The sequence below is a fragment of the Mirounga leonina genome, unplaced genomic scaffold, assembly GCF_011800145.1.
Source record: "Mirounga leonina isolate KUSES-001 unplaced genomic scaffold, KU_Mleo_1.0 Mir_165, whole genome shotgun sequence".
Taxonomy (NCBI): Eukaryota; Metazoa; Chordata; class Mammalia; order Carnivora; family Phocidae; genus Mirounga; species Mirounga leonina.
Genome location: NW_023270415.1, coordinates 18,228,565 through 18,248,119, shown reverse-complemented (window position 1 = coordinate 18,248,119; position 19,555 = coordinate 18,228,565). Strand labels below are relative to the sequence as shown.

The following is a 19,555-nucleotide window of genomic DNA, read 5'->3' as shown; positions in this document are numbered from 1 at the left end:
ATAAATTCTAAAAATCTAAAAAGTTGATTAAAGCAACTCCTTCCCTTAATTACTTTAAGGGGAGAATGAGCTAGCATCAACAGACGTGTCTCCTATAGTCTACATTATTGCTCAGAGGTATAAAAGAGCTTAGAGTCTTCTTCCAAAATGATAAAAGTATGTGCCCCATATTCCTTTAAGGTTCTACACATTAGGAGCTGTGCCTGTATCCTATGTGAACACAGTGAAGCAACATCTGTCCAATGACAGGGGAATGTTTTTCACCTCCTTTATAAATGTGTGCAGTCTGTGCTCATGTATATTTATACAAGCCTGCTTTCCCTACAGGGAGGAAAAAGTCAGACTCATTGACGTTGTTTTTGACCCTCAAACTGAACTTGATACTATCGATGTACACTTTAATTAAAGATTAGTTCAAAGCTATTTTTTATTTAACGGCTGATTCTAAACAAATGCCTTCACTGTTCAATTAAAAATAATTTATGTTATTAAAAAGTGTACACATGATTGCTTCTTTCTGTGTTTGTCACAGTAAATACTTCTGACAGATGTTTCCTCTCTTTTCAAACATGCTAGGAGGTGCTTGAGACTTAGTAATTTTAAAATAGACATTAAATGCATTTACATATTGTAAATAAGATCCACTGAGAATACTGTAGAGCACTGTACACTGAAGAAAGCAAATTGTTACTTGATTATTTATCTTTCAAGCCTAAGCCCTGTCCATAAAGTCAATCCATCTCTTTTGTTACTATAAAAATAACTGTGTAGCTGGGTTCGAATGCCTTAGTTTCAGATACTTTTAAGGAATGTGAATCTCTGGGACCCATAATTCACTGGGAAATGTTCACTGTACATTATAAAATACCTACTATCTTTAGTTAGAATATGGAAGTATTAGGTTTCTTTGAGTTAAAAAGTGAACTTTAAAAACAGTAAAAATAACTTGCTTTCACCACTGCTAAGGTTATGTTTGAACAGTTGTAACAACAGATCTTCTATGTGCCTCAAGAGTTTTTAAAACTTAGGTAATATTTTTAGTTACAAAACTCTGGGATGATCTTATATAAACTCATCTGCAAAGCTCTAAATGCCTTTAATTATGCTGTGTTAAACCTAACCTCAGTCTAATTCATTTTATATGCAAAATAAACTTCTACGTATCAGTAATGGAGGTATAATATTAAGACTTTGATTTGCAGTTAGTTGTCAAGGAACCCTTCTGAAATTAGGACACCCTCCTTTAAAAAAAGCAATAGTGGTAAGCAACAAAGGGTTTTTTAAGAACAATCTAAGCTAGGTTTTGTGACTTCTAGTCTCAATTCTGTCAATGGCTTACTCTGTGAACAAGAGTTATGCAAGATCTAATTTTTAAGAATTATGTTATTTACCCCATTTTAAAATGTCTACTTTGATACCTGAATATTCACTACCTTAATTTTTAAGAACAGCAGAACCCTCTAAGATAAGAATATGATCAGACCCATTTTATAGCCGGGGGAAATGAGCATTGGAGAGGCCCAGTCAGAGAGGGGCCCAAAGTCACACAACAGCCATGAGGCAGAGCTGGAACTTGAATTTGGGTCACTGACTCTAAAAGCCAAGCTCTCAACTAATCTGCAAGGGGTCTCAAAAACGCCCTCTGGTATAGGCAGGTAAAATATGTGAGGGAAGAAGGGAGAATGTGATTGAGGTGAACTGAAGAGCACATGTCCACCCACCTAAGGGCATCTGCAGCTACTCCACTCCAAAACATTATAGTCAGGCAGAACTTTCTCAAGTTCTTAAACTTGAGAAATCAGACTAACTGACAAGCAAGATATCTAGATTAAGAAATCAATGGATTTTAAAATATTGGCTCAATTTTTCTTAAAAAATATATATTAAAATGGATAAAAAGAAAAAATCTGGTAATGCTAGCAAAGATAAGGAACAACTGGAAATCTTGTGCATTGCTGATGGGAATGCAAAAATAGTACAGCCACTTTGGAAAACAGTCTGACATACTTTTATAAAGTTAAACATGTACTTACCACATCTAACAGTCCCACTGTTAGTCCAAGGTATTTTTCCAAGTGAAATGAAAACCTATATGCACACAAAAATCTATACCCAAACGTGTATAGTGGCTTATTCATAACCACCCAAAACAAAACGACCCAAAGACCTGACACTGGGGAATGGATAAACAAACTGTGGTATATCTATGTAATGGAATACTACTCAGCATTAAAAAGGAATGAACTACTGATACACAAAACAACATGGACAGATCTCAAAGTATTATGCTAGGCTAAAGAAGCCAACTTAAAAGGGTATGTATACATTGTAGGATTCTATGAAGTTCTGGCAAAGCTCAAACTATAGAGACAGAAAACAGATCAGTAAGTTGCCAAGGCCTAGGAGTAGAATGCACAAAGTCACAACGGAATGGAAGGGTGGGATGATGAAATGTGTATCTTTACTGTGGTAGTTTTTATCAAAACTTGAACTATATACTCAAAAGAATGAATTTAACTATGTACATTATACCTTAACTAAACAATAAGGGAAAGAGTTGAAAGATGAAAAAAAAGCACCAATTATATAAAACCTAAGTTTTATTATGTACACACACACACACACACACACATATATATAAAACAGCAATATACTTTCTTCACTGATATGTGTGATTATTTTATATAATAAAGATAGTAAGTTAAGGACAAATTGATATATTTAGAGAAAGACACATAATTTTAAGATCTACACCATACTCCACAAAATAAAATCTATTGCACTCTAAAGCCATCTACTTTCTGGAAGACTAGACAAGAACTCCAAAAAATATACTGTACTATTATGAAAAGAGTGTTTGAATTGTTAATAGGGAGTCAAGTTAAAATATGCCCCTTACTGCAGTAACAGATACAAAAAATGTTTTGCAAATTATGAAGAACTCTACAAATATTAAATAGAGTAGGTATGGTAAAAAGCACAAGGAATTAGGGTCAGTCAGCCTGGCTCGAACCCTGTCTCTGCCACTTACTAGCTGTGTGACCTTGACACATTCCTTAATCCCACTTATTTTCTCAACCATAAAATGTAAAATCCTCAAAGGGTTTTTGTAGACTAAATGAGAAAATAAAATGTTTTTTTGTAAAGCACTTTGCACATATAGTTAAATAAGGTACCTGTTACCAATGTATGTAAGGGTGAAAATTTGAAGATTTTCATCTTCTATTTTTAACTTAATGGCAAATAATGGCTTCTTGCGGGAATAGGACTACTCTAGAATCATGAAAGGATTCGGAGAGGCTGCTCAGAGTGGCAGCAGGTAAGATGAGGTGGCCCAAAGTGGTTGGTATTGTTTCACCAATCTTTTCTTTTGAACCTGACTACCGGGCAATATAGATGTCCACTTTCCAGCCTCTGTCATCAGTGAAGAGCTTCCCTGGTGCCCCCACCTCCACCCCACCTCCTCCGCTTAACAGGAGGCTTTAGCAGGCTAGGCTAGGGTGAGGCATGTGAGATGCCAAGGGTGCAAAAGTTAAGGAGCTCTAGGCATTTGCCTCACCCTAGCCCAGCCAACCTTCCCTCCAAAATTCTTATTTCCACACTTCTCCCAACACATAGATTTTCCACCTTCTTCTCTACTCTGGGGGTGGGGGGTGGGGGAAGGAATCTTTCTGCTTCCTTTAAAAGATTCACACAGTTTGGTGACTAATCATTAACCTCTACTACTGGTATACGTATCCTAGAGTCTGTGTTTTGTTCCCATTTTGGGTAACTTTCATTTTTGAAATATTCCTGTTTTTTTCTCTATTAATACAGGTATCCCTCTTTGAAGGAATCTGAAAGCTTGCTGACAAAAGTGATATACTTGAACTTCACCTTCTCCGAACAAAAGTAAAAGAAAATTTGTTTGTAAAAAAAAGATGAATAAACTCAGCCTTAAGTGATCTGAAACGTATGTTCTTTTACCTTTATACTACCAGGCAATATCATCTTTTGTAGTTTGTAGCTCTAGGGTATCTCACTATATAAGAAAAACCTTTAAGTGGTTTGATTTGCTTCTTTATGGCATCTGAAACATTGCTTTTCAATTGCTTTTGCCTCATTACATACAATTTACTGAGAAAATAAAGATGTGCTTCCTTTCCTCATTCATCAAAAGAAAGTAATCCTTTTTGAGCCAATGGTATTTTGGTCCATCTTTTTTAAAGTGTAAATCTAATTACAGTTATTGAACGGGAACTGAAGATTATTATTATTCTGATTCACTTATATACCTGAAGTGTAGAATGATATATTAAAATGCAAGTTTTCACCATTACTACGTACTACTTAATAGTTCCAATTTAAAAATCTATTGTACAGAAATTACGTCTCATATATAAGAGCAATTTCATCAATGATATTTTAAATTTGATATTGTCTTGACTCCGAAGATTTTTAACTGTCCTGCTCTTCGAACTGAGGGCATTATTTCAAGGACATACTAACTGCGTTCTAGAAACTATCGTGCGTCCACTGAGACTTCACCTCTGAAGGCCCTGGGCCCAGGACCCGCGGGAGCCACAGGGTTGGGGGCGTCCCGGGCCCAGCGCTTCCCGGTCGGTATCTGAATAGGCCAAGCGGCGCCGAGCCAGCATCAGCTCTCAGAGAGCCTCGGAGAGAGCCCCTCACCGGACAGCTTGCAGGCCACGTTTCCCATGGGCCGCCAAGTGCAAGACCTCTCAGGCGAGTTCCCGGCGGGGGGGCGGAGCCAGGACGAATTTTAGGGCCAGAAAACGAACAAAGCGGGGCCCCGCGTGTGCGACGGAGGCGACCCGCAACGGTCCGCGCCCCCGGGGAAGAAGCGACCGCGATCCCAGGGCCGTTCACTCCGGTTTGGGAACTTCCAAATATCCCCGTAGGCGCACTACCTCCGAGCGGCTATAAACTGGTCACGGAGTACCGAGGTGGAGGGACTACTGCTTCAATTAGGGCAGCATGAAACATTTACCTTGGTGGTAGAATAATAGGTTAGCGCATCGCAGCGACACACTCGACATTTCCTCAGAAAAAAGTCACGCTCGGCAAAACGGCAGGGTTCCCGCCTCAGCCCGGCGCCTGCCTGGGAGGCGCTCGCGCTCAGGCCGGACCCGTGACGGAAAGCCGGCGGCGAGGCGAGGGAACTCGCGAGGCCGCCCAGCGGGCCTTCAACACAGCCGACGCTCGACGTGCTGCGCCTGTAGTCACGCCTCGGGGCGAACCCGGACGGGGCGGAGGGCGGGGCCATAACGACGCCCCGCCCCCTGTGGCCCCGCCCCGCCGGGTCATTTGATTAATGACTCTCAGCCCCTGGCAGAGCCCCTCAGGTGGGTGCGGACCTCGGCGGGTCCCGCTGTCCCAGCCCTACATCGAGTCTGGCCCACACACGCCTGGCCACGGGGGCGACCGCATAAAACGCGCGCCCAGCAGGGTCTAGAAGCGGCTGTCGACTTCGGCTGGACGAGGATGGAGTGACCTGTGCGGCCCTGGCCACTCAGACCAAGCTCCACGCTCCTGGTCCGCTATTGCAGCGGAGCGGAGCCCTGCACGGCCGCTCCAGGAAAGGTGAGAACCTCGGTCCGACCCCAGACGCGTCGCTTGGTCCCCAGGTTCGTTAGGATAGCGGGTGCCTAGGTCCAAGGTGAGGTCAGGGGTCCCCTCTCCTCCCGCAGAAATTAGAATGAGCTCCCGCCGTCACCCCCGGGAACCCTGACCTCGGGAACGAATGATGCGAGGGCTGCCCGCGTGAGCAATGAGGACCCTGGGGAGGCCAGGGCTTCCCGCTGCGCCCGCGAGAATGACCTGCCCATCTCTCCCGCGGGGTTGGCGCATAAAGTTCCAGAAGTGCAAACAAGTTCCGAACCGGAGCTCCGCTTCCAAGATCTTCCTTCCTCGGTAGCATAGCCCTTTCACTTAATTTGTCCCTGAAAAGTAAAGCCGGCACAGTGCCCCTCCTGAGCCTTCTAAGCCCAGGAACTGTCAGGCCCCACAACTCTCCCAAGACGGGGGGAGGTAAACACGCCCCAGGCAAAACGACCTCATCTCTGAGAACGCCCCGAGCCACGTCGATGGCCCGGCCCGGCATGCAGTTGAAGCGAGAGGCCTGCGGTTCCCCGGGTTAAGCCCGACCGGCGCCGGGTCTCACCGCGCCTCGGGTCCTTTGCAGGGCACGCAGCGCGGGAAGCCGCCATGGACCGCGACGGCCCCGCAGGCAGCCCCCTGATCGCTAGCAACGAGACCGCGCCCCCGGTTGCCGCCACCCGCGACTCGAGCCCCGGCAGGGCCGGGCCAGGACCCGCGGGCCCGGGCGGCGGTGCGCGCCCGGGGGGCGGGAGGCCGGCTGCAGCGAACGCTGCGCGGGAGCGAAGCCGCGTGCAGACTCTGCGGCACGCTTTCCTGGAGCTGCAGCGCACGCTGCCGTCGGTGCCGCCGGACACCAAGCTGTCCAAGCTGGACGTGCTGCTGCTGGCCACCACCTACATTGCTCACCTCACCCGCAGCCTGCAAGACGACGCCGAGGCGCCGGCGGACGCTGGGCTGGGCGCCCTGCGCGGCGACGGCTACCTACACCCTGTCAAGGTAGGCAGGCAGGGCGGCCTGCGGAGCTGGGCCGGGGAGCTGGGCACCTTAACCCTCCGGGCCGGCCACCGCCTGAGCAGATGCCGCGAAGCTCTCACTCCTCCCTCGGGGTGAGACGGGGAACGGATCCGGAGAGCGACCTTGGCCCGCAAGGGCACGGGTAGCGAGGTCCCCACTGCAAAAGGCTACTCCGTAACTGCTCCCAGGTAGTGGATTTAAACCCGAAGTGGCTTGGGTCGTAGGGGTGTCCTACTCCACTTACAGGATGCAGCCTACATGATGCCTTTCCTAGGTGAGAGGTTTCTTGGGAGTGCCTGTTGGGGTTTTTGGCAAGTTCTAGTGATTTTTAGTATCAGATTTACATTTATGAGCCTTTGAGAGTTTTAAATTTACATAATTACATTTCCATCGTGGTTTTTATCAGATGGTTGAAAAGTTTCACGAATTAAAGGGGGTGATGGAATTATCGCCTCTTAAATAATCCAGGAAACCATGTTGAAATTTTTTTGTAAAACTGGTTAAGAACAAAGTGAGACGGTTCTGCCATTCTGCGGAGTAAATTTTCAGTCCGTTTTAATAAAGGTTAATTATCATGGATTAGGCAGTTACCTAGAATGTTAGAAAAACTATGATGTATTTATGTAATTTTCACAATAGACTGGGGTATGTTAATCAAGCCGATTCCATACTATATTAAAATTCTGTAATGTGCAAAATTAGCCCCTAGAATCCGTTTTGTAGAATTTATAACATTACATGTAGGTAAAATGGTCAGGGTTTTCATTTAGCATGGTGTATACGGTTATGATTTATTACCTATATTGCAGTGTTTACACTCTGCATTGTCCTTCTTGCCTGGATTTGATTGTTTCAAAATCCAGCATTTATCTGGCTTTCTGTTCAAAATGCATTATTTTCCCTGTATTTTCTAAACCTAAATTTTCAAATTTTTGGCTCTACCATTCTGAAATATTTTGCCACACATATAAATACAAAATCAGGACTTAGCCTTAAGCATATTAGTGTTCAATAAATTATTGAATAACCATCATTGAAATGTAGTAAAGTACACTCTAATATTAACTGAAACTAAAATTCTGTGGTGAGGTTTAACAGTTTACTTTGCAAATATAATCAACATGATGATAGCTGCAAGCTATTTTGAATATAGAAATTTGGACTATCATTTGTTTATAATTATGATAGATCTCATTATATCTTTGTGCTATATAATATTATCTCTGCTGAAAAGTCATTCATTATTAATTAGGGGTTTTGCTCTACAGTCTGCATTAGATTGATATTCAAATATATCATTAACATTAGATTTCTTTTGACTTGACATTTCTCATATACTCTAAAAAAGTTTAAGATTAAGTAGACTTTAATACAGAAAGCATCTGTCAAATACCTCTGTAGGAGATACGATTGAGATAAGAAATCAAATTGTTTTCACCTTTGTTTCTTATAGTATCTTTTTGAATAAATACTGTTAATAATTTTCATGTAAAAATAAGCTTAACAGGAGTTTTTTGTTTTTTGTACTTGATTCAGGCACCAAATGTTTTTGTAGTCTAATAACAACTTTAAGAAAAATTAAATCTCATTTGTCCTCAAATCAGTTGTTTTGATTTTAAAAGACAATTCTAGGGATAATGAAACAAGGCCAAAGATTACCTCTTTAAAATGAAATTGATGGTTGAACAAGTGACTAGTCTGTTTTAAAATCATTTACTGAGTGTCTGCTGTGTGCAAAGCACTGTTAGGAGAGTGGATACAATTAAGAGTAAGACTCAATCCCTGCCCTAAATTAATATATAATAGAGACAAATACAAAAATAAAATAATGTACTGTAAGGGATAATGTTCTGTGTACATAAGAGAGCTATAACCATGTGCTTTTGGAGGTTTAGAGGAAAGAGATTTCATACGCGTAATTGAAACCACCTGTAACACATTATTTTACGGATATTACCAAATGCTTAAGTATTAAGTCTATCTTTGATAAATCTAATGCAAAAGAAATAAAAATATTCTGATCATACTAATTTTTAGTTAACTAAGGGTGTTGTAACCCATAGTTAAAAAGTGTTCCAAGATGACTTTTTTTTCCTGCCTTACAACATAGTATTACTATGTCTTTGATGATTAAAGATCTGTGAACAAATATTTCAAGGCCATGATTTTGAGTCATCAGTCCTTATTTTCTGTATTGAGATTTAACATTCTTGGGAATTTACATTAAGAGTATCTCAAATGAAACTGGAAGGTTAAAGTGATTGGGATCCTGGGGCATAACCTAAAACAGCAGTTTTCATCCCTTTGGGATGTGAGCAATTTGATTAGCACCAATGTACCAAAGGGCAGTGATCCTTCAAGAGAACAGGGATATATTTCAGATTCTTATATTGGAGAAAAGCACAGATGACTTTATTAATTGCATTATCCCTGGAGAATCACTTTTGATAATATACATATACAATAATCTTAAAAATAAAATACAAAGTTTTATTATTTTGGGGTCATTTAACTCCAGAATCCAAGAGTGCATTTTTAAGGTTTTCAGGTTCAGTTCGGTTAATCCTATGACCTTGCTAGATTGTTCTAAGCCTCATGAAACATTATGGTTTTAAATAAACTTTATTAGGTAAAACAGAGGTCAAGATTGTGTTAATCTACACAATGTTAAAACATTCCATTGAAAGGTGAAATGTAAAACAGTCAAACTAGCTTTTGTGGCATAATACTAACATGCAGCCTAACCAATATTTCATTTACATTTTATTTCTGACTCTTAAAACTACATATATACATTAAATTCAGTTGAATAAAATCATTAGAAGCCTTTTGGAAAATCGAAGTACACAGTTCTTAAAGTTTTATCATTAAGTTTGTGAAAAATGAGGCAAAAATTCACATACACATTTTTTTAAGTTTATTTTATTTTTTAGTAATCTCTACAGCCAATGTGGGGCTCAAACTCATGACCCTGAGATCAGGAGTCACACACTCCTCCCACTGAGCCAGCTAGGCATCCCAAAAATCCACATATACATTTTTAAGTTTGCTTCATTAATTACTTATGTCCCATCAAGGAACAGATGCCTTCATTTGTCTCCACATTTGGTTGCATGATTTAGAGTGATTCTCAATACAGCAGGACCCAAGTAGCACATATCAGAAATACCAGGGAGCATTCAGTAGAATGTTTATTTTATTTGCTTTTAAATATATTTAATTCATATGGAATATTCAAATTACATCCAAAGTTTAAGTATGAGATTTTTATGCTCATGAATACGAGGCAGGAATTTAAAAGATTGAGAAGCACAGGTTTATAATATGCCAAAAATTCTACACTTGAAATTGATTATTTTAGCCCTACACTATTAACTACAAATATTAGTCAGCTTGGGCTGCAATAACAAAATACCATAGACGGGAAGGCTTAAAAAAACAGAAATTTATTCTCTTACAATTCTGGAGTCTGGAAAGTCTAGGATCAAAGTACAGGCCATTTGAATTCCTGGTGAGAGCTCTCTCCCTATCTTATGGTTGGCCAACTTACTTCTTTCTCAGGAAAAAAAGCTTTCTCTCTCTTTTTTTTTTTTAAGATTTTATTTATTTATTTGACAGAGAGATAGCAACAGCAGGAACACAAGCAGGGGGAGTAGGAGAGGGAGAAGCAGGCTTTCTCTTCTTAAAAGACCACTAACCTGGGCTCCTTGGTGGCTCAGTCAGTTAAGTGTCTGCCTTCCACTCAGGTCATGATCCCAGGATCCTCAGAGTACCACGTCCACATCAGTAAGGGCTCCCTACTCTGCAGGGAGTCTGCTTCTCCCTCTAATCCTCCCCCAACTCTCTCTCTCAGTCTCTCTCTCAAATAAATAAGTAAAATCTTAAAAAAAAAAAAAACAAACACTAATCCATCATGAGGGACCCACCCTTTTAACCTCATTTAGCTTAAATTACCTCCACAAATACCATCACGTTGGGAGCTAGAGCATCAACATATGATACAAACATTCAGTCCATAGCATTATGGCACAAGGTTCTTCAGTATAATGCAGGACTGGAATCTGATCTAACAATGTCAGCTCCTGACATATCAGAAAAACCCCATACCAGTTTCCAAAACTGGGGTTATCAACCTATGGCAAGAACCCAAGGACAGGACCAGAGATACACCCAGAATGTGTAAGAATGCACATCTGTGATTTAAAAAAAAAACCCTGAAATGGATGCAAAAATAAGTAGCACAGTGTTATTACTGTATCAAATATAAAGTACAAGGTTATTTATAGGAAGATTATACAGGAGGAGATCATTTTAAATTCTAAGTAACACAAATTTTATATTTTATCTGTGTTTAAAGTATAGATTTCCAGCCAGAATAATCTGAATTTAGGACCCTAAAATGGACCTGAACTGCATGAGAGCAAACACTTATTATATCTGGAGGCATAAAACTAGGACTCTTGTTGGTTGCAAAGAACAGAGGCTTCCTGGATGGTATCACATGCCTACTTAACTATCCCTTATACCTACATTTTACATCTGGAATGCCAGTTTAGGTGATAGTACTGCACTCAAAAGTACAATCTGACTCTACCTTATACTCAACTTCTGCAAAAAGAGGTCCATTCCGATTTAATTGGTGTGGTGTGTGACTTGGCCATCGGTATTTTTTAAAGCTCTCCATGTGATTTTAATATGGAGCTTGGGTTAAGAATCTGAAGTTCTTAGGGTCTTTTACCTTGTTAATAATTGTATCTCTATTTGAGCACTGCAGATTATTTGTCAGGCATTTAAGAACATTTCATGGTGCTGTGTAACCAGCAGTGAGCCTGTGAATGTTCAGTGATAAAAATAGCCTGCTACTCACTGCAGCATTTACTCTCCCAAGAGTGTGGGATCCCATTGCTGACCTTTGGGAGTTGCACTTTATTAGTCTAAAGACTTCTCTTTGTATAAAAGTAGTATTTCTCTGACAAGGACCTTAGAACTAACGTATTATCAGACACCCCTCCCCAAGAAAAATTTCTGAAAAAGTACTACTTATGTAATATGTTTCTTTATCATCATGTCTATTTGGCAATAAGTTATATTATTTTTGAGAGGTTGTCCACTTTTAAGGTGAATTTAGAAAATTCACAATCAGGGGTGCCTGGGGGGCTCAGTCGTTAAGCGTCTGCCTTCCACTCAGGTCATGATCCCAGGGTCCTAGGATCAAGCCCCGCATCAGGCTCCCTGTTCAGTGGGAAGCTTGCTTCTCCCTCTCCCACTCCCCCTGCTTGTGTTCCCTCTCTCGCTGTGTCTCTGTCAAATAAAATCTTTAAAAAAAATTGAAAATAAATAAATAAGATCTTTAAAAAGAAAATTCACAATCAGAATACAAATGCAATAATTACTGAAAGGTTAATGCTGTATGATGCTGCTACATCCAGACATTTATTCTGGATGTTTTATCCACATAACACCAAACATTATAACATTTGCAGCTTCAAGATATTGCTTTTAGCTAGATAAAATATTTTTTTAAGATTTTTATTTATTTATTTGATAGACAGAACACAGGGGGAGGGGCAGAGGGAGAGGGACAAGAAGACTCTGTGCTGAGCGCGGAGCCCAACGCGAGGCTCATTCCTGGGACCCTGAGATCATGACCTGAGTGAAAACCAAGAGTTGGGACGCTTAACCAACTGAGCCACCAGGCGCCCCGTAGATAAAGTGTAAACAGTTGAGTTAGTCACTTCTCACTGTACTTCTGTGACAAGTGGGAACATATAATATTTACCATGTATAACTTTTTAAAATATCTTTAAATATTTTGTTTTAGATTTAGTTTTAAATTAAAACACTGTTAATAGATATATTTTCCTTTGCTTACCTATATTCAGTCTCCATGATTTCTTAAGGTTCTTGTCCACATGCACCCATATTATTTTATACAGTTATAATCAAAGTCTTGGTATATTTTTACTTTTATTGCTAGCATTAATAAACATTGTTTTATGTTGTTCCTTCGACCTCACTATTATAATTGTTACTAGCTTCATGATATTGCATTTGCTTTGAGGCATTTGGAATTTTTAATATTACTAATACAGACCTATCTGTCACAGATACTAATTTTTGGATTCTTGTTTAAATATTCTTTTTCAGAAATGGCCCATGCGATCAAGATTATACATCGGTGCTACTGGTCAGTTTCTGAAGCATTCTGTGTCAGGAGAAAAAGCAAATCATGGCAGTACCACAACAGACTCACAGCCTTAGGCTTCTCCCTGATGGGCGCTGGTGGAAAGTGGCGTCCATTGTTTTTAAATAGTAGGAAGTCAGTCTGTATTTATTACATCAGACATAACAAACATCATTCCTGAAAGTTTGCATGTGAATCCATAGCGGGAAGTTCAGATTTATCTGTCTAATCTAAATAAATGTGGAATGAAGTCATCAGTCTTGTATAAAATACACAGCTTATCTATCTGTTGTGAGAGATATTCACTACTGTATAGTGCAAGAAAAACTATTGGAAAAAAGAAAAGTACCCAAATCAAAGAATTTTGTATATATCCAAAGAATGCACACATTTTCTGTAGGGTATCTATTACACCCTGAAAAGCTGATATCTATCAATAATCTTGATAGTTTAAAAAAAATAAGGCACCAATATTCCATTTTTGTGAAAACCAGTTTATGCTTAAGTTGGTCTGAGAAGCCATTTCAATTGGAAGGTGTGAGATCATTTATTCAGTTTTCGCTAAAGATGTGTGAAAAGATTGTTGAGGTATTAGGAAGTTGCAGTAACTTCTACAACTAGTTATTTTTCCCTCTTAGAAAACCTGTTTGGAGTATTAGATGAGTTTGCTGTATTGGACAGGGCTTGGCCACCTTCCTAGATGACTATGAAATATCTTATTATGTTTCCAAATTGTGGAAGGCTTTGGGAATCCCTGTAGCCCAGTGTAAATAGCAGACGAGTGTCACTGGGCAGCAGGGTTCCTCTCCCTCCTCCCTGGTCCCTCCATATCCGCTCCATCCTCTTTCAGGTCCTGGACTAGATGAGCTGGTACAGTTAGCCACCTTACAGAGAGTCAACCCCTCCCAGTCTCAGCTTTGCCTAAGCTCCTTCTCCCCTTTGTCAGTTGCTGTTCACAATCTACCTACGTGGCCATTATGAAATAGGAGAGAAAACCTGTCTGATTTGGGAATTCTGGCACTGATCTGCACCTTGAGGGGGTCTGAGGACACACAGTGACTACCCTGAGCTCAATCAGGCCAGAGCATATCGCCCTGAATCTGCCCCAGCGTGAACCTACGATTGGGAAGGTCCTCTGCTGTGGGCCTCTCCCCCCACACTGCACACCAGGGGCCCAGGGAGCAGCTGTTCTACCTGATTGTGCCCGTTTCCGGTTTCAACAGGAGCTTGGGGGTCAGAGCCATGAAGGAGAAATGTCTGTCAGGGACCGCACTGAATCCCAAAACAGGTCTCTTGTCATGTCTTTAACTCCCTTTCTTCTCTTTCTCCTCATCTTTACTATTCCTCTTTCCAACTGTAAAGTTCATTTATTTCTCAATAACCGAGTGTTAAAGAAGCTGAATTTGATCCAAGATTAGCAAATAGGAAAGTATATTAATGGACTTGGTTGAACCGATTAATATAGCTGTTGAACCATCATTTTATTTTTCTCCTCACTGCGGTTTTCTTCCAACTTTTGCCAGTGAAATGAGGTAAAGGACCATTTGAAGGCAAAAACCATCACTCAGTTGATTCAGCTGAACGTGACCATATTTCAGCTCATATCTGATAGCCTGTAATTTTTATTATTTTAATGTGAATACTCCTAGTAATGTGACCAAAGCATGTCTTTAAAAGAAAAGGCATATAATAAAAAATTTTCTACATATTAATATGTAGCAAAAATGTTTGTATATTTAAATATTTGTGACTATATTTACCCACTCATATAACATGGAAAGGAATAAAATGTAAAATGAGGTATGAATTCAGCTATTCACTATTATAAGTTCTTTCCATAAAAAGTGCTATGACTAATCTTTATCTTAAGCATGAAAGCAAAGATCTTTGAAGTTACCTGAAACTGAACTCTAAATACTACATTTGATAGCAAGAGTTTCAGAAAAATGGTTTTCTTGCTAATAATGATCTATTTGGCTACCAGTTGTTAAAGCATTTAATTGGGGGAAAATTATGACTTTTGTTGAATTGCCAGACTTTCTTAAATCATCCTGTTAAATAGTTAAGCTTTGCCTTTGGCAGTATTACTTTTGATTTCTTCTTGTCCACTTACAGAAAAGAAATGTTTTAATGCCAAAGAAGTATATTTCTGTCCTAGGTTTTCTTTCTTTTTTTTTTTTTTAAGATTTTTTATTTATTTATCTGAGAGAGAGAATGGGAGACAGAGAGCATGAGAGGCAGAGGATCAGAGGGAGAAGCAGACTCCCCGCTGAGCAGGGAGTCTGATGCGGGACTCGATCCCGGGACTCCAGGATCATGACCTGAGCTGAAGGCAGTTGCTTAACCAACTGAGCCACCCAGGTGCCCCATGTCCTAGGTTTTCATAACACTTCATTAAATTGCTAAATATGTTAACAGCTTTTGGTGCATTGGAAAATCTCAAGGGAGAAATTGCATATTTTCACCCAAAGGTTCAAAGGAGCATCCTGTTTTAATTAATGGTGCACGGTCGAGATAAAGGTATTACTAAAATAAAGCATTAATTTGAAACTTAATTTAGTCTGTTAAACTTGCATCTGTCTCTGGGCATATTTAACAAAGACTTTAGGTACTTAAGGTACATTTGAAATCTTTCTAGAAGATAGATAACTATTTGGCATTAGCTTCTTCACCATGCTCCCCTTAATGGAATATATATTAGGACTGGGGAGGGGAGGTATATTTGGATCACAGCATTATCCTATAATCTGCAAGGGAAATCCTAAATTTCCGTCATTTCACTCAGCTCTCAGCAATATGACATATATTTAAATTCCTCTGTAATAAAAATTTTAGAGGATAGGGAAGTGCCTTTTTAGAAGCATAACCAGTTCCAACAGACTTTAAAAATATTACTCCATTTCTGATTATAAAAATACAGTGCAGTTGATTGTACGTCGATTATGCATCAATAATTACATTAAAAGTATATATATACCTGTTTTACAAATTAAAACTTAATAATAAAAGGGATTACGTGGAAAATAAAAGTCCTGCAATGGAAGAGGGTGTTTGGGATATAGAATAAGGGTGGGGAAATCTATTCACATGTTACCTGGTAATAAAGATGGGTTTTACATTTTTATAAGGCTTATTTGGCCCAACTACTTCAATCTGCAGTTATAGATATCCTAAACAGTGGTTTTCTTATCTATTCATGGAGACTTTATTTAAACTTAGAAGAAACTGCAAAAAGAAAATAAATGCTAATTGACCTTACTGAAACACCCAGTCATTATTTGAGTTGAAATTGCTTTTTAGGTTAAATTATTCAATAATTTCTCTTTCTCTCACAGGTCCTCATTTTATATTCTTGAAAGCAACTAACCAGTTATTATCAAGAAAAGCGAAAGTAGGAGAGGGAGAGGTAGTTGTATATATATTTTCCAGCACATCATTTAATCTTTTTATTTAAGCCTTGGGGTATCATAGTGTCATTCTGAGGAAATAAGCCAAACAGACAAAACATTTCTCCAGTGGCCTACATGATTCCCTTAAAAATCAACACATGAATTGTACTTGGCGTAATTATAAGAAAAGGTGCTTATTAGCTCCACACAAATTGTATTCTTAGCTGGCAGGGAAAAGAAATTATAAATCAAACAGACTGCTTCTGATCCAAATTTATATATTAGATATCTTACTTTGAGGGGCGCCTGGGTGGCTCAGTTGGTTGAGCGACTGCCTTCGGCTCAGGTCATGATCCTGGAGTCCCTGGATCGAGTCCCACATCGGGCTCCCTGCTCGGCAGGGAGTCTGCTTCTCCCTCTGACCCTTCCCCCTCTCATGTGCTCTCTCTCATTCTCTCTCTCTCAAATAAATAAATAAAATCTTTAAAAAAAAAAAAAAAGATATCTTACTTTGAGAGGATGGCTTAATCCAAATGCTCTTTCCTAACCAGGCATAGGTTATTACAGGTTATGTCAATCATATATTTTATTTGAAAAGATATGAACGTGGACTCTTTGAGCATTGGCATATTCTGTTTTAATCTGGTAACAAATTCTGTTTTTTAAAAAAAGGTTTATTTATTTATTTGAGACAGAGAAAGAGAGCACAAGTGGGAGGGGCAGAGGGAGAGGTAGAGAGAGAAAGTCCCAAGCAGACTCCCGCTGAGCATGGAGCCCAACATGGGGCTCGATCCCAGGACCCTGAGATCATGACCTGAGCCAAAACCAAGAGTCGGACGCTTAACCCACTGTGCCACCCAGGCACCCCAAATTCTTTTTTTTTTTTTTTTAACCTTGCTGGAGGATGTGATATCTACAGTTTCCCAAATGACTTAAAACTAATAGTATACTAATGCTATCTTGCTCCATGGTACACTTGATTTTTTTAGTTTTGTTTTTGTTCTTGTAACTTAAAAAATATCCAAAAGTTAAGACTCCCAATTTTTAAAAGGAACACTAGGGAAATATAAAATTGTATATCTCAAAGAAATTAATACGTACTTCTGTTACATAGGTGTAGCGGCATAGGACTGTCTTACTGGGGAAAAAATGCCCCTTAAATCCTATAGATTTGCTTCCTATAAACTTTGAGTACAGCACAGCTGGGAATGGGGGACATTAAGTAGTCTTGCCTAACTACATAAGCCCGGGAAGGGCTTCCCTTCCTATGTTTATACAAGTCTTAGTTTCAACTCAGTGAAATATACCTCAATCACTCAAACTCTTTCATTATAAATTTTACCATAGCATTCAGCTGTCAGAAGCTTTTAAATTATAAACTGAAGAATAATCTTAACTATTAGGCTTAAAGATTATGTCAATAGTCATTTCCTGTGCCTATGAATGTTACTGAAGAAACTCATGCATTCCTGCCTTCTCAGAACCAAGAAGTATGTCCACGGGGAGCTCTGGAGGTGGACTTAAATCACTTGACTCCATTTCTATGGTCAATGTGAGGTCTAGATAAGAATTGATTAAAGTGGAGCACCTGGGTGGCTCAGTTGGTTAAAGCGACTGCCTTCGGCTCAGGTCATGATCCTGGAGTCCCGGGGTCGAGTCCCGCATCGGGCTCCCTGCTTGGCGGGGGGTCTGCTTCTCCCTCTGACCCTCCCGACCCTCCCCCCTCTCATGTGCTCTCTCTCTCAGTCTCTCTCTCTCAAATAAATAAATAAAATCTTTAAAAAAAAAAAAAGAATTGATTAAAGCAATCTTATTTTCTGGTAAGTTCTGAAATCAGTCAATTTAAAAATCTTAAGCGTGTGCTATTAGAAAGCATCTTAATGCTTTATGTAGATGTGTATATCATGTGGATCAGTATTTTTTTTTTTAAAGATTTTGTTTATTTGACAGAGAGAGAGCGCACAAGCAGGGGGAGAAGCAGGCTTCCCGCTGAGCAAGGAGCCCAAAATGGGACTCGATCCCAGGACTCTGGGAACATCCCCTGAGCTGAAGGCAGATGCTTAACCAACTGAGCCACCCAGGCACCCAGCCACTCAGTATTTTTTTAAAAATTAAGTTGTATTTTAGGAGCGCCTGGGTGGCTCAGTCATTAAGCGTCTGCCTTCGGCTCAGGTCATGATCCCAGGGTACTGGGATCGAGCCCTGCATCGGGCTCCCTGCTCGGCGGGAAGCCTGCCTCTCCCTCTCCCACTCCCCCTGCTTGTGTTCCGTCTCTCGCTGTCTCTTTCCCTCTCTCCGTCAAATAAATAAATAAAATCTTAAAAAAATAAAAATAAAAAAATAAAGGTTTAGTTAGGGGTGCCTGGGTGGCTCAGTTGTTAAAGCGTCTGCCTTCGGCTCAGGTCATGGTCCCAGGGTCCTGGGATCGAGTCCCACATCGGGCTCCCCACTCAGCGGGAAGCCTGCTTCTCCCTCTCCCACTCCCCCTGCTTGTGTTCCCTCTCTCGCTGTCTCTCCCTCTGTCAAATAAATAAATAAATAAAAATCTTAAAAAATAATAAATAAAAACTAAGTCGTATTTAAAAAAAGAAAAAAAAGGCCTGTGCAAGATCATTTCTCCTTTGTGTGCAGCACACCTGTCTCTCTGGCTGATTGTAAGCCCCTGTGCCGGGGTTGTCTTGAAACATAGGCCATAACCAAGTGGAAAAGGTGGTGTGCAATGGCAGAAACAGGAGAGTCAAGGGAAGGAACAAAGGTGGGAAGGAGGAAGCGATTTCCAAAGCCTCCTGTCAGAAAGAGGAGGCCAGTTCCACCATGAAACCAGTCAGACTCTAGAAGTGTTGGAAAGACTGCCTTCAAAAGACCTGACTTGACAGGAAACGACAGATGCTGGCGGGGATGCAGAGAAAGGGGAACCCTCCTACACTGTTGGTGGGAATGCAAGCTAGTGCAGCCACTCTGGAAAACAGTATGGAGTTTACTCAGAAAAAAATAGAGCTACTCTATTGCCCAGCGATTGCACTACTGGGTATTTACCCCAAAGACATAAATATAGTGATCCAAAGGGGTACGTGCACCCCAATGTTTATAGCAGCAATGTCCACAATAGCCAAACTGTGGAAAGAGCCAAGATGTCCATCGACAGATGAATGGATAAAGAAGATGTGGTATATATATACAATGGAATATTATGCAGCCATCAAAAGGAATGAGATCTTGCCATTTGCAACGACGTGGATGGAACTGGAGGGTATTATGCTGAGTGAAATAAGTCAAACAGAGAAAGACATGTATCATATGATCTCACTGATATGAGGAATTCTTAATCTCAGGAAACAAACTGAGGGTTGCTGGAGTGGGGGGTGGG

At 40.3% G+C, this 19,555-nt stretch overlaps 2 protein-coding genes across 2 annotated transcripts in view; both read left to right on the top strand.

Annotated features, from left to right (window-relative positions):
* PPP1R42 (protein phosphatase 1 regulatory subunit 42) overlaps positions 1-3,924 on the top strand; it is a 47,220-nt gene extending 43,296 nt beyond the window's left edge. Inside the window, 2 exon segments of the mRNA XM_035012257.1 lie at positions 3,817-3,854; positions 3,857-3,924. Coding sequence (XP_034868148.1) covers positions 3,817-3,854; positions 3,857-3,924 — 106 coding nt within the window.
* A 1,388-nt stretch (positions 3,925-5,312) lies between these two features.
* Positions 5,313-14,511, top strand: TCF24 (transcription factor 24). Its single transcript, XM_035011076.1, has 3 exons — positions 5,313-5,583; positions 6,185-6,597; positions 12,763-14,511. The coding sequence occupies exons 2-3, from the start codon at positions 6,208-6,210 to the stop codon at positions 12,874-12,876; spliced, it is 504 nt and encodes a 167-aa protein (XP_034866967.1). The 5' UTR covers positions 5,313-5,583; positions 6,185-6,207; the 3' UTR covers positions 12,877-14,511.
* The last annotated feature ends 5,044 nt before the right edge of the window (positions 14,512-19,555 follow it).

Excerpts from the sequence above, each read along its gene's own strand:
- TCF24 (XM_035011076.1), top strand. The coding sequence starts at position 6,208 with ATGGACCGCGACGGCCCCGCAGGCAGCCCCCTGATCGCTAGCAACGAG. Across the intron at positions 6,598-12,762 it reads GCTACCTACACCCTGTCAAG|AAATGGCCCATGCGATCAAG; the intron begins GTAGGCAGGCAG and ends ATTCTTTTTCAG.